General features: G+C 41.5%; 1 protein-coding gene across 2 annotated transcripts in view; it reads right to left on the bottom strand.

The window, feature by feature from the left end:
- Positions 1–617: 617 nt before the first annotated feature.
- APOO (apolipoprotein O) overlaps positions 618–14125 on the bottom strand; it is a 32160-nt gene continuing 18652 nt past the window's right edge. For both annotated transcript variants that reach the window (XM_030955096.1, XM_030955105.1), the window contains exons 8-9: positions 6396–6491; positions 618–3613 (exon numbers count right to left, since the gene is read on the bottom strand). In XM_030955096.1, the coding sequence (XP_030810956.1) occupies positions 6423–6491 (69 nt within the window). In that variant the 3' untranslated portion in view covers positions 618–3613; positions 6396–6422. The remainder of the gene's footprint in view (positions 3614–6395; positions 6492–14125) is intronic.

Below are 14125 nucleotides of genomic sequence, written 5' to 3'. Positions count from 1 at the left end.
CATTTCCAATGGAGCAGAAAGAGGGAGGAATCCTTTTGAGGGAGCAGACTTGTAACCAGCTGTGAGAAATCCTCAGCTCATCTTTGATTTTGCCAGCTTCCAACATCAGTGCCATGGCTACCAGAACACCAGCTTGCAAATGTGGCTGTGAGAGCAGCACTGGAGGAATCCATGAACTTCAAGTCCAGCTCAGACTTTCATCTTTAAGCAGAGATAGCCAGTGATGTATTTCACTGTCATAAAATAGGAGAAAACACTCCAGTTGCATCAATACACCAGCATTTTCTCCAGAGGGACCCTAAGAAAGCTGCCAGCTCCAATCAACTTAAGAACCATATCTGGTCAAAAAATACCAGACTCAGCTAATGGTACTGACTTAAGAGGACAGAGGGTTGTTGCAGAGTCAGGAACATACTTTTTTCTACTAAAACAACTTCTGCTTTGTAGTTTAGATATTGTTATCAAATGTCTTCCTTGTAAACAAGAAGCTTTTGTACCTGTCAAAACCCCTCTGAAAGGGGGTTAACCTAGGCAGCTGCCAGGCCACCCAGGTGCAACAGCCAACACTGCTGTGAGAGGCTGCATCCAGGAAGGTCCAGTGGGAAGCCAAAATGCTCTTGTCAATAGCAGTTTATTGTGATAAAACTGGCTTTAGAAGTAGCTCAGAATTCATAGGAAGGTACAGAAATAATAATAACAAAACAAAACAAAAAAGGGGAAAAGAACCAAATGCAGCAGTTTCTATTTGTCCAGAAGCATATGTGCTCACCCTGAGGTTCTTCTGCCAATAAACAGCAGTAACAAGTCCCTTCAACTCCCAGGGCACAGTCTTCTCACAGGGTAAAATGCAATTGCCTCCACATCAATCTTGGTCTTCACTGCTGTCCTTGGAGGTGACAGTTGCAATGACAAATGCTCCAAAACATTTTCATTATGACTGCTGTGAAGTCTGTGTCTGGGGCCTCCTGCAGTCAGAGGACTGAGTCTACAGAGTTTTGCAATGAACATTTGTGGCAAAATCCTGTTTATTGAAGGCTGCAAGACTGTGCACATTTACCTGGGCTAACTAGATTATTCCAGGCTGGTGATGCTCCTTCTAGCAAACAGAGAGGCTTCACTATCACTTTTGACACCAGACATGCTGCCTACAGGAATCCTCATCCCAATGTAGGGCCATCCTATGACCCTGATGACCTCCAGTTCTACAACCTTCACATGCTGCAATTAAAGATGGTGTTTTTAAGAGAGAGCAACCTGGCCCCAATATGTCCTGCAGCCAGTGTAGCCAAGGATGCTGGGATGAGAACACTGATTCAGCTGCACACAGCCCAGTTACCAAGCCAAAAAGCTTCAAGTGGAAGGATGACCCAACATGACACTTGGGTGGGGAATATACCATTTTTAGCCTACATTGTAATACCCGCAGGCAAAGTCTGGCAGAAGATAACACATGCATGCATAATTTAGTTCCATGTGTGCACACACACACACACACACACACACACACACACATACATACAGATATGTATAGACACCAGCAGTGGTCAGCTCCTCTCCTGCTCCTCATTAGGAGCGTCTGGGCCAAGAGAGTTGAATGTTTACAAACTCTTGGGCTCTTACCAGCATGACAATTTTTTATTTCCTGTCTTATAAAACCCAGAAGACATAAGGAAAGGATTCCAGCTAAGGCTGTCTTGCTCACATTTTGGAACCATCTCCTTGTCATGTGTGTATGCAGGTGCTTGAAGGCAGTCATTTCCTGCTAGATAAAAGCATTCCTCTTTGATGTCAATCACTTGGGACATTTTTAAGCAGCAGTGTAAATATGCTGAATTAAGACCTGATCAAGTGAAAAGCATTTAAGTGATATTTATTTAACACAGGCTATTAAACATGCACATGTGTATATGTAAACAAAGAACTAAATTACCAAGTAATCATGTCCTTAAATGCCAGTGTGGCATATGCCAAATATTGAAATAATATTAAACTGAAAAAAAACAGGCACCTAAAGCTGTATTCCCAATTCTATGGTAGATATTCTCTATGTGATATGAGAATGTGTAAGTGAAGCACTATCTTAAGGGCAGAAACAAATCTATGCTTGTACCACAGGAGTAGTGAAACAGAGCATTTACTGCTCTATTTCCCAAGTTTCCTTTCCACTACTGATAAAAACACTACTTTGATCCTCCCAAGCCTGTTTAAACTATCTTGGCAAGTTTCAAGTAAAAACAAAACCACACACACACACCTCCCAAACGCCATGCAAGAACTCTGCTCCCTATATAAACATACATTTTACCAGCCTAAAACAATCATAAAAACATGCACTGAACATGTTGGGAGATACTGTTTTTCTGCCTAAGGCAACCACATGCCTTATTGCCTGTACTAAAAAAGAGTTGGCCTGTTTTATAATGCCCACACAGACTGGCATTCACACTGACAAGGTCTGTTTGTTTTTCTCCAGAAGTCTGTGGAATATGCTCAGCTGGAATACCTAACCATGCAATAACAGGAATACCTAACTATGGAATAACAAAGATGTTTAGAAGCATTTTGAATCTGATTTACTTTGCATTTTCTTCCCTGCTCTCTTTAGAAAGTTAATGTATCACACAAAAATGTATTTCATGTTATCCTTCCCCCATTCCTCATATTCAGTGATTAATTAAGGAGCATTTAAGGCTCACCAACACAGCTTTAAATGCTCTGAGCTACTTGGATTACAGTAACTTGTAATGCATCAAGCCCCAAAAGAGAGACTCATGGAAATGACAGCAAATGATGAAAGGGTTTTATTGTGCAAAGGTTTCAAAATGCTGGAAATCCTTTTGTATTTCCCTCCACATCACTTTTTCCTCCCCTCCCCTGGCTGGGAATAAGGAAACAGCCAAGTTATTCTATAGCTGGTTCCCACCACGGTAACATTCTGGTTCCCATTGTGCTGCTCATTCAGGCAAAAACAAGAACAAGCATTAACAGCTCCATTCCCATCCATCCACCAGACAGGAACTCACAGATGCTTCATTACACACCTCCTGCTGGCACTGATGAGGCAGAGGACGTGTATAGAAAGGAGGGGGGGGGACTCAGACAAAACACAAGAGTCATTGTAATTGTTCCCATTCCCAATTCTGTGAGCTCATGTTAGCCAAAACATCCTACCACTTTCAGCTTTCCTCGCTGGTAAAAAACACAGGCACTGTCAACAGCACCTAGAGAACCTCTCAGATTGTGCAACCATCACATCCGTGACTTTAAAGACGACGGGAGGAGGGGAAAAAATGGACCATTTTCTGTAACTGGAATTTTATTTTATATATAAATAATAAAGAGACTGAGGGATTTTGAGACTTGCTATTTGCAATGTTGATCCTGCAGTGGGACAAGCATGGGCAGCCTTGAGTGCCACTGCAGAACAGAGGACAGTCTCAGGACTGACCCAAACACGTAGTGTGTCCTTTCACAGCAGCCATACCAGCAGCCCGGGCAGCAGATCATCAGACTGTCCTGAGGCAGAAGGCAGATTAGTCACATTCAAAATGGATTCAGATGGTTTTCATATTTTTCTTGGGAAATTGTTGCTCATATCTATATTTTTGTTCACCTATAACCAAAGAAAGGGACAGAGGTTAAGGGGGAGAGGAAAGGAGGGAGAAAGCAGAATTAAATTTATCACAGGCTTTTTCATTTTTACAGTGGAATCAAAACTTTTTTCTTTGATGTGGCAAGTTGATCAAAATCTGTTTGAGGAACGTTCTCAACACCAATTTGCTTGTAGAAGAGATATTTAACTCTTCATATTACTGACATTAGAGCACTAATGATCATGTCTGTTCTAGAGGACTCGATTCCCATAGTTGAACTAAATGGAAAGACAAAAGAGAACACTTCAAACCAAACACCAACCGGAATCTTGTACAATAAACCAACTTTCTCAAAAAGAATTCTTTTAAATTCCCATCAAATGCATGTTTTCTTAATCTTACTTACTCTGGAGTAAGACTAGGGCAATTTAACTCAAAGAAATGGAATTACATAAATATAGATCTGGAACAGAGTGAAAATGAGATATGCCATCTTCATGAAAAAACACAAAACCCTGTCACTTCTATGCAACTCCCAAATACAACAGCTGGATAAAATTAAAGCTTTTTCTTCCACAGTGGGATGTGGTTTGAGCTGAAGTTTGCATATAATTTTTAATGACAAACTACAATAAAGGAGGTGCAGTGCTGCTGGTTTTTGGAATAGAGAAATATGTTGTTGTCTTCAACCCAATATGATTTTGTCCTTGGCTGACCATTCACAGTTCAGAGACCCATGCTGTGGCAAATCATGGAGGAAATGACATTGTCTTTATTTTAGTAACCACATTCAACTAGGAATATTCCCAACAGTTGAAAATGCAGTGAGATTTTCAGGACTGATCTCATCCAAAATAAAAAATGTGTCTTTTCAAAGATCACAGCAATGTTCTTCAACCTTTGGGATCACCCAAATCCAACAAAACATCTGGACTTGGGTATGGAGTTAAATGACAGGATTTGATTTCAAGCACAAGTAACAAACTGCCACCCCCGCAGAGCAGCTGAACTTGATACTGAGTTGAACTTTCACCATCTGGTTGCCCTAGGTCAAAAATCCAGCAGTTCCCTTCATATGCCTCCTCCAGAAACAACATGAGGTGAAGCATGTAGGTTTCAAAACCAGGAGCACTCAGGTTCTTCAAGCTCCTGGGCAATTTATCTTCACTCTCTTAAAACCTTCCCCAAACAAAGAAAATGTGCCAGAAGCAAAAGGCTGACATTCAAAAAGTGAATGAAAAAAATTCTATTCATAGCAAGAAATTCTAAAAGAAAATAAAACCTATTTATGGATTTCTGTTTGAACTTTGATATTTATACAGGGTCACAAACAAAAGTTCAGTTTTCTTGGGTTTTTATCATTTAGTAGCTCTGTCCTAACTGACAAGAAGCACAACAATATTCCAGTGAATTTTAGAGAGGCTTTTCTTCCTCTCAGTTCTCTTGGGCTTCTTTACACAAAAAATATTCAAAAATCCTTCTATTATTTTTTTAGTTTTTATTTTACATTACTATCTTACAAACTACTTGGAAAACATGTATTCTTAAAGATTTTATATTGATAGCTCTAAAAGGTACTCAGTACATCAGCCAGTCAACAAGCTCACATTGCTGTTGTGAGAATTAGCAATAGCAATTAAAAACACTTTAAGGGAGCCAACATTAAAAACCAGGTTTTCTTTTAAAGCTGCCCATGAAGCAATGAAATGCTGCTGCTCAGCAGATGGGTGATTCCACCACATCTGCAAACATATCTGACTGATGCTGGTGCATGGAAAAAAATTTGACGCAGTTTGCCAGATCTGGACTCTATTTACGTAAGTTGGCAGCAAGGAAAAAAAAAAAAGACTTTTCTAGTAAATACAATACTGCATACAAAAATGATGAGGAGTACCGATAATGCCAGGATCACTTTCTGATGAAAAGTAAGTTTTTAACATAATGCAACAATAATACAGGGCAAAGAGAAGCAAGTAGAAAACATGTTCAGAAGAGACATTCTTTATCAACTGATAACAGAGCAGACATCTGACATTTTGTGCTAAATTATGTCCAATTATGTTATAATTATTTGTAATAAGCCTCAAATACAGAGCAATTTTTATCCTATGAAATCAAACCATCACAAAAAAGTGAAGAGGATGTTTCTGTTTTGCTTTTCTAGAAACTGTAACCATAGGACTTGCTTGAGTTTAGAACACAGCCCCGAGGCCAAGTCAGAACTGGTATCTCAACTCGAGTTTCTGCCTTGGAGAGCCTGGAAAATTCTGCCTTCATTTCCTTCATCTTTTGCTCCCAACAGGACTCATTTGGGAGCTGCATTAACATGAAAGGTCAGGCACATCATGGACTTTTACAGGCTGTAAGGCAGCGCTGTACCCTGGCACTCACAAATCTTTAGAGAAAACGTATCAGCAGGGAAGAGGTTTCTTTCCCCACCCTAATACTTGTGCAAAAAAGGCAAAGAGGTTTTTAGTAAGGAAGGCAGAAATGGGAAGACAGAAAATAAAAGGCCAAAACCAACCAACACCACAATCACAAGGCTTTTCTTAATTAATTCAGAACCCTTCAAACAGATATGTATTTACTTGTTATGCTCTGAAGATGAAGAATTTAGATTTCTTAACTTTAATAGTGTTAGGGAGTGTATATATTCTTGACAAATTTTAGGACAAATAAAATTATCTGTCTGCAGTCTCCTGATCATTATGAAGAAAACTACAAGTCAAACTTGAAAATGTTCAGCTTTCCCCAGTTACTCTGCTGGTTAGCCACAAACTCTTACCAGTCTTTATCCTTTACCTGTTTGATGCCAGGTGATGTAGCATTCTACTTCTGGGTCTCCTCTTTATTTGAAGCAGCATGGACTTCCAGGGGCTTGTCACCCACTGCATCACCCTTGAGGAAGAGAAAAATGTGCACAATATTTCAATTGAGGCAATCCGTGATTAATGTTTTTACCAGAACAGAAACCCTCTTCAAAAGCTGAAACAAAAATATCTCACAAAACCAAGTGCTTCGTGAGACTAATTCAGTATAATACACTCAAATATGATCTTCTACCAAACACTTTCTAGACTTTAGTCTTCCTGTAGCTAGCCAAGCAATTAAAGGATTTGAAAGAACAAGTATTTTCAACAGAAGAGCTTTAATTGCATCATTTTGCCTGTATTAATAACAGAGGATGAATACCCAGAGAGTAGTTGCTATTTTGCATTCTCTGAATTCTGCGTGGATTTATACAATAGATGTCTTTTAGCACATACCCTTTTAGAGGGTGTTCTCACACTTTCCCCAACATTAATGACAGAAATCAAAGAATGAAGAGAAGCTTGTTACAGGGTCTGGTCTATCTATTTGCCAAGATGCTATAACAAACATGCATTTGATTACAGCTTTAAATAGATATCCATTGAAAAATACTTAAAGGGCCACACACATGGCTTGGGGACTGGAGCACATAGCAGGACGAGCTGAGATGAGGATCTGTTCAGACTGGTGAGGACCAGACAAAGGGGGAACTTAATTCCTATCCACATAGGGGCATTTACATATTTGGAAGAGCCATGTCCTTCTCAGAGGTTCACATCTAAAGGAGAGGGAGAAAAGGACAGAGGAGCATGGCAAATTTCTCTTAGATCAAAGGGCAAAGAATTATAAATGTATCACACCACTGATCATTGGAGCATGTTTTCCTGACAACTTTCTAAATCTCCACCCCAGGAAATATCCAGCACATGATTACATAAGGCCTGAAGCACCAAATCTCATTTTGAAACTGTCTCAGCTTTGAACAAGGGTTTGGGTGAAATAATCAGAGGTGGCACCCACCCTCAATTGTTATCAAATTCTACACATGGAAATTAAATGGCATTTCCTCTTTATTCTAGAAGGCTATTTTTACCAACATGACTTAATTAAAGAGATGATTGGTGACAGCCAACACGGCTTCACTAATGGCAAAGTGCAGCTGACAAATTTGGTGGCCTTTTGTAACAGGGTTACAGCAGTGGTGGACAAGGGAAGAGTGACTGATGTCACCTGTGACTTGTGCAAAGTGCTTGACACTGTCCTGCAGAGACATTGATTTGATGGATGGAGCACTTGGCAGATAAGGAACTGGCTGGATGGTCACACTCAGAGTTGCAGACATCACTCTGATGTCTGAGAGGCACCAGGGACAAGTGGTGGTGTCATCTTATTGCAGGGGGTCCATACTGTTGTCTCCTTATTGCAAGTTTCATACCTTCTTGATATTTTCTCATGGGCAACTCTTCAGAGCACTGACTCTTTCTTCTTCACAAAGCAGCCAGCTGACTCCAGGTCCCTTCTCACTGCGCCACCCCACTCTTTTATAGCACTCTTCTTCTCATTGGTTACAGCTGTGGCCTGTTAAAGTCAGGCCTGCTCCTAATCTTTGCTAATTGGCCCAGCTGCAACTCCTTAGGGGTAAAATTACTTTCTACACTATCTTTATTTTCTTATATTCTATCCCCCTACAAGTGGTGCTCCTCAGGAGTCAGTGCTGGGACTGGCACTGACACCTCTGCCAGCAGCAAGGACCCTGGGATTGGGGGCACCCTCAGCAAGTCTGCCAACAATCCCCAGCTGTGTGCTGGTCAAGATGCTGCAGGGAAGGGATGTCACCCAGGGGGACTTCACAGGCTTTAAAGATGGGCCCATGTGAACCTCATGAAGTTCAGCAAGGCCAAGGGCAAGGTCCTGCACCTGGGTCAGGACAACCCCAAGCACAAACACAGGATGGGCAGAGAATGGCTTGAGAACAGCCCTAGGGAGAAGGATTTGGGGATGCTGGTTGATGAAAACCTCAACATGATCCAGCAATGTTCCCTTGCAGCCCAGAAACCAACCACATCCTGGGCTGCTTCCAAAGTAGTGTGGGCAGCAGGTCTGCTTTGCTCCTGGAAGCAGACCAGGAGTGCTGCGTCCAGCTCTGAGGCCTGGGACATAAGAAGGCTGTGGACTTGTTGGAGCAAATCCAGAGGAGGCCAGGGGATCATCAGAGGGCTGGAGCACCTCTTCTACAGAGACAGGCTGAGAGTTGGGATTGTTCAGCCTGGAAAAGAGCAGGCTTTGGGAAAACTACTAGCAGCTCTCCAGGGCCTAAAGGGGGCTACAAGAGAGCTGGAGAGGGATTTTTCAGAAGGGCCTGTAGTGACAGACACAGGGGAATGGCTTCAAACTGGAAGAGGGCAGGTTTAGATTAGATATCAGGAAGAAATTCTTTGCTGTAATGGTGGTGAGGCACTGGCACAAGTTGTCCAGAGAAGCTACTGATGTCCCATCCCTGGAAATGTTCAAGACCAGGATGGATGGGGCTCTGATCTAGTGAAAGCTGCTCCTACAGAGGGTTGGAACTAGATTATCTTTAAGATCCCTTCCATCCCAAACTATTCTGTGATTCTATAATACTAAATGTGATGGAAAACGTAGCAAAAGAAGCTAGAAGAGACTGGAAAATGTTTCCAAGAGTGGGTCAAATTTATATATTACCAGTTAAACATGATAAGGCACCAAGTCTGTGCAATCCTGCATATGCTATGCTGGAGATATGGACTCAATATATCAAGATTCAATTATGAAGATATTTCTTAAATGTCTTACTCAAAAAAATGCCTAGCAAGACCTTTAAAAGGTAATTCTTTCTTTCAAAAATCCATTTTGTTTTGATTACTACCCTGGATACGTCATAGCAGGGGAAATCACATCCACAAACCACACCCATTTCAAAATAATAATCTACTCTGTAATTTGACTGTACAAGAACTTTTAAGTTATGACATTTTAATAAAATTTACAATGAACAATCTGACTAACGATGCCTCATCTCAGAGTTTACTCAGTCCTGAACAAATGAACTAAAAATAAGCTCCTCACAGAGAAGGCTGTGTTTTTCCAGTTTCTTGTTTTAACTTGTAAAGAGTAATTATTGTCTGGGTAAGCTTTTTTTTTTATAATGTCCTGAAAGAGGAAAACAATCTAAAGCAACACACACACATACACAAGGGAAGAGCTGTCCTGCTAAATTCCTTTGTTTCTATGAGCTCAGGAGATCTCATCACAGGGCTTGCCTTCAGTATAACTGTTAAGATTGAGTTATTTAATTCAAGCCAATCCACTGACAGACTGTCATTCCTCACACAAAGTCATTTGCTGAATTAGCAATTAAGAAGTTTTTACCTCCAACCACTGTATATGCCCACAGTGTAAATAGAGAGCCTAAGTGAGACAGCTCAAGCAGTAATGTGAGTTAGCCAGAAAAGGACTTTCTGTGGCACAGGCACATCATTTCAGAAAAAAGTGCCAAAGTCCTCTAGCCCACTCAAAACCAGGTCAGAAGCAAAAAATGTGTTTAGATCAATGACTCAGAAGACAGACTTCCTCTGTGCCAGGGTACCCTCTCATAATCAGAAGCAGGCACATATTCAAGACAGTCTTTCTGCTTTCTGGCTCAACACAACCACTCCATAACAAATCTGGGTGGCCAGAGGAGTTCACACATCAGAGCTCTGTTCCACAGCAGAAGAGGAAATATTTTGCATTCTTGTGTTTCTGACTGTTTCAACTGAAAGGTGACTGATAAGAAATCTCCATAATACATTATCAAATGTTCAATACACAGGGATTCCTTGGGATTAAAAAAAAAAGAAATCATTATTTGAAACTAAAAATAACACCGGTACTAAGGGGACTGTACAGTTTCAGTACATGAGTGATTCAAAGCCACCCCAACTTAGCTCACACAGCATCTAACAGAGATACACTGAGACCTAAACTTTAAACAACAAACTTTGCAAAAAAACCCACCATGATTACTCTGAAAATTTTCCCTTCATACAAAGAAAACCCCCCCAAAGCAAACCAGCTAAATGTCAAACTCCCAAACATGAGGTGCCTCCTTCCCTTACACTACAGCTGAGCCAGGTGCACAAGTTTCTGTTGCTACCTCAGAAGTCTTGCAGATGGCCAGAGCCTGTTACACTAATCTTAGAAATTACAACTTCAAAAGTATGTAAGATGTGTATCTTTTATGCTTATGGAAACTCTTGAAAGAGAAAGTCTGGCCACCAGAAAAAAAAAAACAAAAAAAACAACACAGCTGCAAGCTGCAAAACAAAAACAAAGGCTCACCTGGGCTCAGAGATTAATAATTCACCTTCTGTCCTCTTTGGTTTGCAATGTAGTGCTTGGAAAAAAGAGAACATCACTGCCTTACCTTACTCCTCCTCCCCCAGTCAATCAGTAACTCCTTCTTTTACTTAAGTTGACCTTGAACTTAATTCTCACAAAAATATGAAGTACTTTCAAAAATGCTGTTCTAAGCTGCCCTTAGAGAGATCAACTTTTTGCAGAGTACATTCTTTCTGTCCATCCACTTCTAGCACATCTAAATTCCCCACTGCCCATACTAAGGATCCACTCCAAAAGAAGTAATACTTACAAGTTTCATACTGTTTTTATTCTTACTACCTGTCGTGGGTTTACAGGAAGCAGGTTTTCTGGGAATGGAGTGGCCAGAGGCCAATAGGTGTTCAGATTTTAAATTGACACCAGGCTTGGCCACTGAGGGTGGATGCGCCTCTGAGAACACAGGGGTTAGAAGCAGAGCACTCCCTTGGGCTCTCTCTTTGATTTCCGGCCAGCAAAGAGGCAAGGCCTCCCCTGCCCGGCTTCGAGCTGGGCGGGGGAGGAGAAAACCTGCGGCCCGGCAGAAGGTAGGCCTGACCCCTCAGGATGGAAGGGCGGTGGGGGGCACCAGGAGGCGTTGGGCAGCCCCCCCCCAGGAGAGACAGAGGGAGAGAGGCCCCGAGAAGATTTGGGCAGCCCCCAGCTAGAAGATGAGAGAGAGGAAGCTGGTACGGGCCTGTGGCCTTGAAGTGATATCAGCCTGTGAAGAAGGAGGGGGGAAGGGGGAGTGCAGCAGGGAAGGAGCCTGGCCGAGTGCAGGAGTTTGTTAACCCCTTTCTGGACAATGAAGACCTCACAGAGCATTTGGACCTTTCCCGGAGGGGAGATGGAGTGGATGATAAAGAGGAAATGGGCAAGAGAATGACAGTCGGAGCAGTGAGTGAGGCTGGGAGAGTAAAGAAGAGGCCGGAAAGAGATGATGGAGTAGCTGGTTGCTGGACTCTTTTTGTTACAGCCATGGACAGAACCATGCTTCCTCGTGACACAGAGGCTGCATGCAGGGGGGAGGCGATGGCTCAGAACTGAGAGGGTTCAGTTTTGGAGACCCCCTGGCCCCAGGGGGTAGACAAGTATGGGGGGGACAAGAGGACCCGAGAGTGATGAGGAAACTGTGCTTTTTTTGGAACTGGTCAAAGCACCCTTAAAAGGATAACCCTTGAAGCAGCTCTGTTCCTTGTCCAGTGGTGAGAGCGCTGGGCATGCAAGGAAGAGGTCACCATGGCCCCAAGAAGGACTCCTCTCCTCTTGATGGACTGGAATTGAGTATTTACAGGGTGATGGATGGAGACTTGAAATTTGGAAGATGTATTGGAAATGTGGTGGGGGGAGGAGGAAATCTTTTTGTGGAGTTTTCATTTTCCAGGTGTGTGTGTGCATGTGTGTGTGTGTTTTTTTTCCTTTTGTAGTTTAGTTAATAAACTTTTTTTCTAAGGTAGAGGCCTGCTTTGCTTATTTCCTGGTCACATCTCACAGCAAACACCAGGGAAGTATATTTTCATGGTGCACTGGCATTGTGCCAGTGTCAAACCATGACACTACCAAACAATAAAAGGAGGGCATGTGACAGGAAACAGCATTTTCTGCCAGGAGTAGATGTTTATCTTTTAGTTGAGATGACCAAACTCTTGCTTGCCTATACAGAACCCACCAAAGCCAAGTCTAACAAGCATTTTCTGAAGAAAGAAGCTCCCTCAGCTGCTTATGTTGTGTTTTAAAAGATGACCAAAATACATGGGACTTCAAAACTCTCTTAAAACACAATTCAAGATTTGTTATGGTCACAATCTGTGATGCTGACAGTGAGGCTCCCTAGTCAAAACACTGACACCACAATTTTCAACAGAGCTTTCAGATGAGGAAGGTTCTGGTCCACAGTTTCCTTGAAATTTGTTCTAAGCAAGTACAGGAAATCAGCCAAAGCTGAGCCCTCTTTGCACCTGGAGACATTTTGTAACCAGCCAGCACTTAATAGATTGCCATAGAAATAGATTTAAAATATATTTATATATTTTGCATGTGTAATAAAAACATATGGGTTTAAAAACTGTATGTGTCATATATCATGTATTGCTAAGTCACTGGTGGTGTCCATAAGCACACCAGTCAGGAATGAAAGCCAAATAAAATGCCATAAAAGTTTCTCTCAGTCTCTGAAGCTGAGAGGGAAATTAGTTTTCTGTGAGATCTCATTATTAGTTGGGCCTAAGTGGGAAAGAACAAACACAAGAAGAAAGGAACAAGGGCTGAAAGAAGGGTGTACTCAGAGCTGTAGTGCTGTTCTGCTTTTACACAATTTGGCCACTTCACTAAAAACAAGGGGTGCCCAATTCAGTGCTGCTGGAAGAGAGAGAATCCAAAATTGTTAAAAATACAGGAAAAGTATTTGAATGGTATGGAGACAAGACAAAGTGAAAACTAAGAGAAGAAAATTACTTTTCTGTGTGCTTCAGTTTTAGCAGAGAGATTTTATCCTGACATCCTGAAGAGCTCCATCCTTCAACAGCATATTAAAAACATTTATCTGCCTGCCTTGGTCTGTGGAGGGGCTGCAGCCACAGTGTTTTGAAATGTAGGCACAGAAGGTCCCAGAATTCATCTTTCTTGGCAGAACTCATGATATGACCTCAATTTGGCACAGGATTTTGTTTCATAAAACCTTCAGAAAATTAACATACCACATTTATTTTAATGACATTTTGCTGCACAAACATGAAGTTATGCACAGCTGTGGTACCTATGACTATCAAACAAATTATGAGCAATGTAACAAATTAACAGAAGCCAAGAAGAGCCACCCAAATACTGCTTGACTATTTGCAAGACTCCTTTGTGTAGCAACAGGAAAATGCTGGAGTAAATGTCACAAAAACAAAAATAACATCTCCTGCTCTGGCATAGCTTCATGAAATGGGTTACATCTGCTGCAACAACAACTCAAGAGTCACATTTAGACCTGTCTTCACTAGCTCAGGAATCTAGCTGCCTAGAATGACAGTAAGAAATACATATACAAAAGCAACCAAATTCTTCCACAAGGTTGTCAAATTAAAACAGAAGTCACAGAATCTATCCTACAATGCTTTGCCAGTTTTAGTATATGATAGTTAAAAGCATTTTCTTCCATGACACTTCTGTATGAGTAAAAGCCTCCAATTAAAAAAATGGAACTTAAACAGAAATTCTTCTGCTTGAAAAATTGATACTGATTTGGTGGTGCTAATAATCTGTATGATTATTTCCATATGAAACAAACCTAAACCAAACCCACCTCTACCGACCCAGATTCCCAACTGTGTGTTTTGTATGGTTTCATCAACCTTGGC

The sequence above is a fragment of the Camarhynchus parvulus genome, chromosome 1 (genome assembly GCF_901933205.1).
Source record: "Camarhynchus parvulus chromosome 1, STF_HiC, whole genome shotgun sequence".
NCBI classification, from domain to species: domain Eukaryota; kingdom Metazoa; phylum Chordata; class Aves; order Passeriformes; family Thraupidae; genus Camarhynchus; species Camarhynchus parvulus.
Note: the sequence above shows the minus strand (reverse complement) of the source record. Positions and strands in the feature narration are given on the sequence as shown.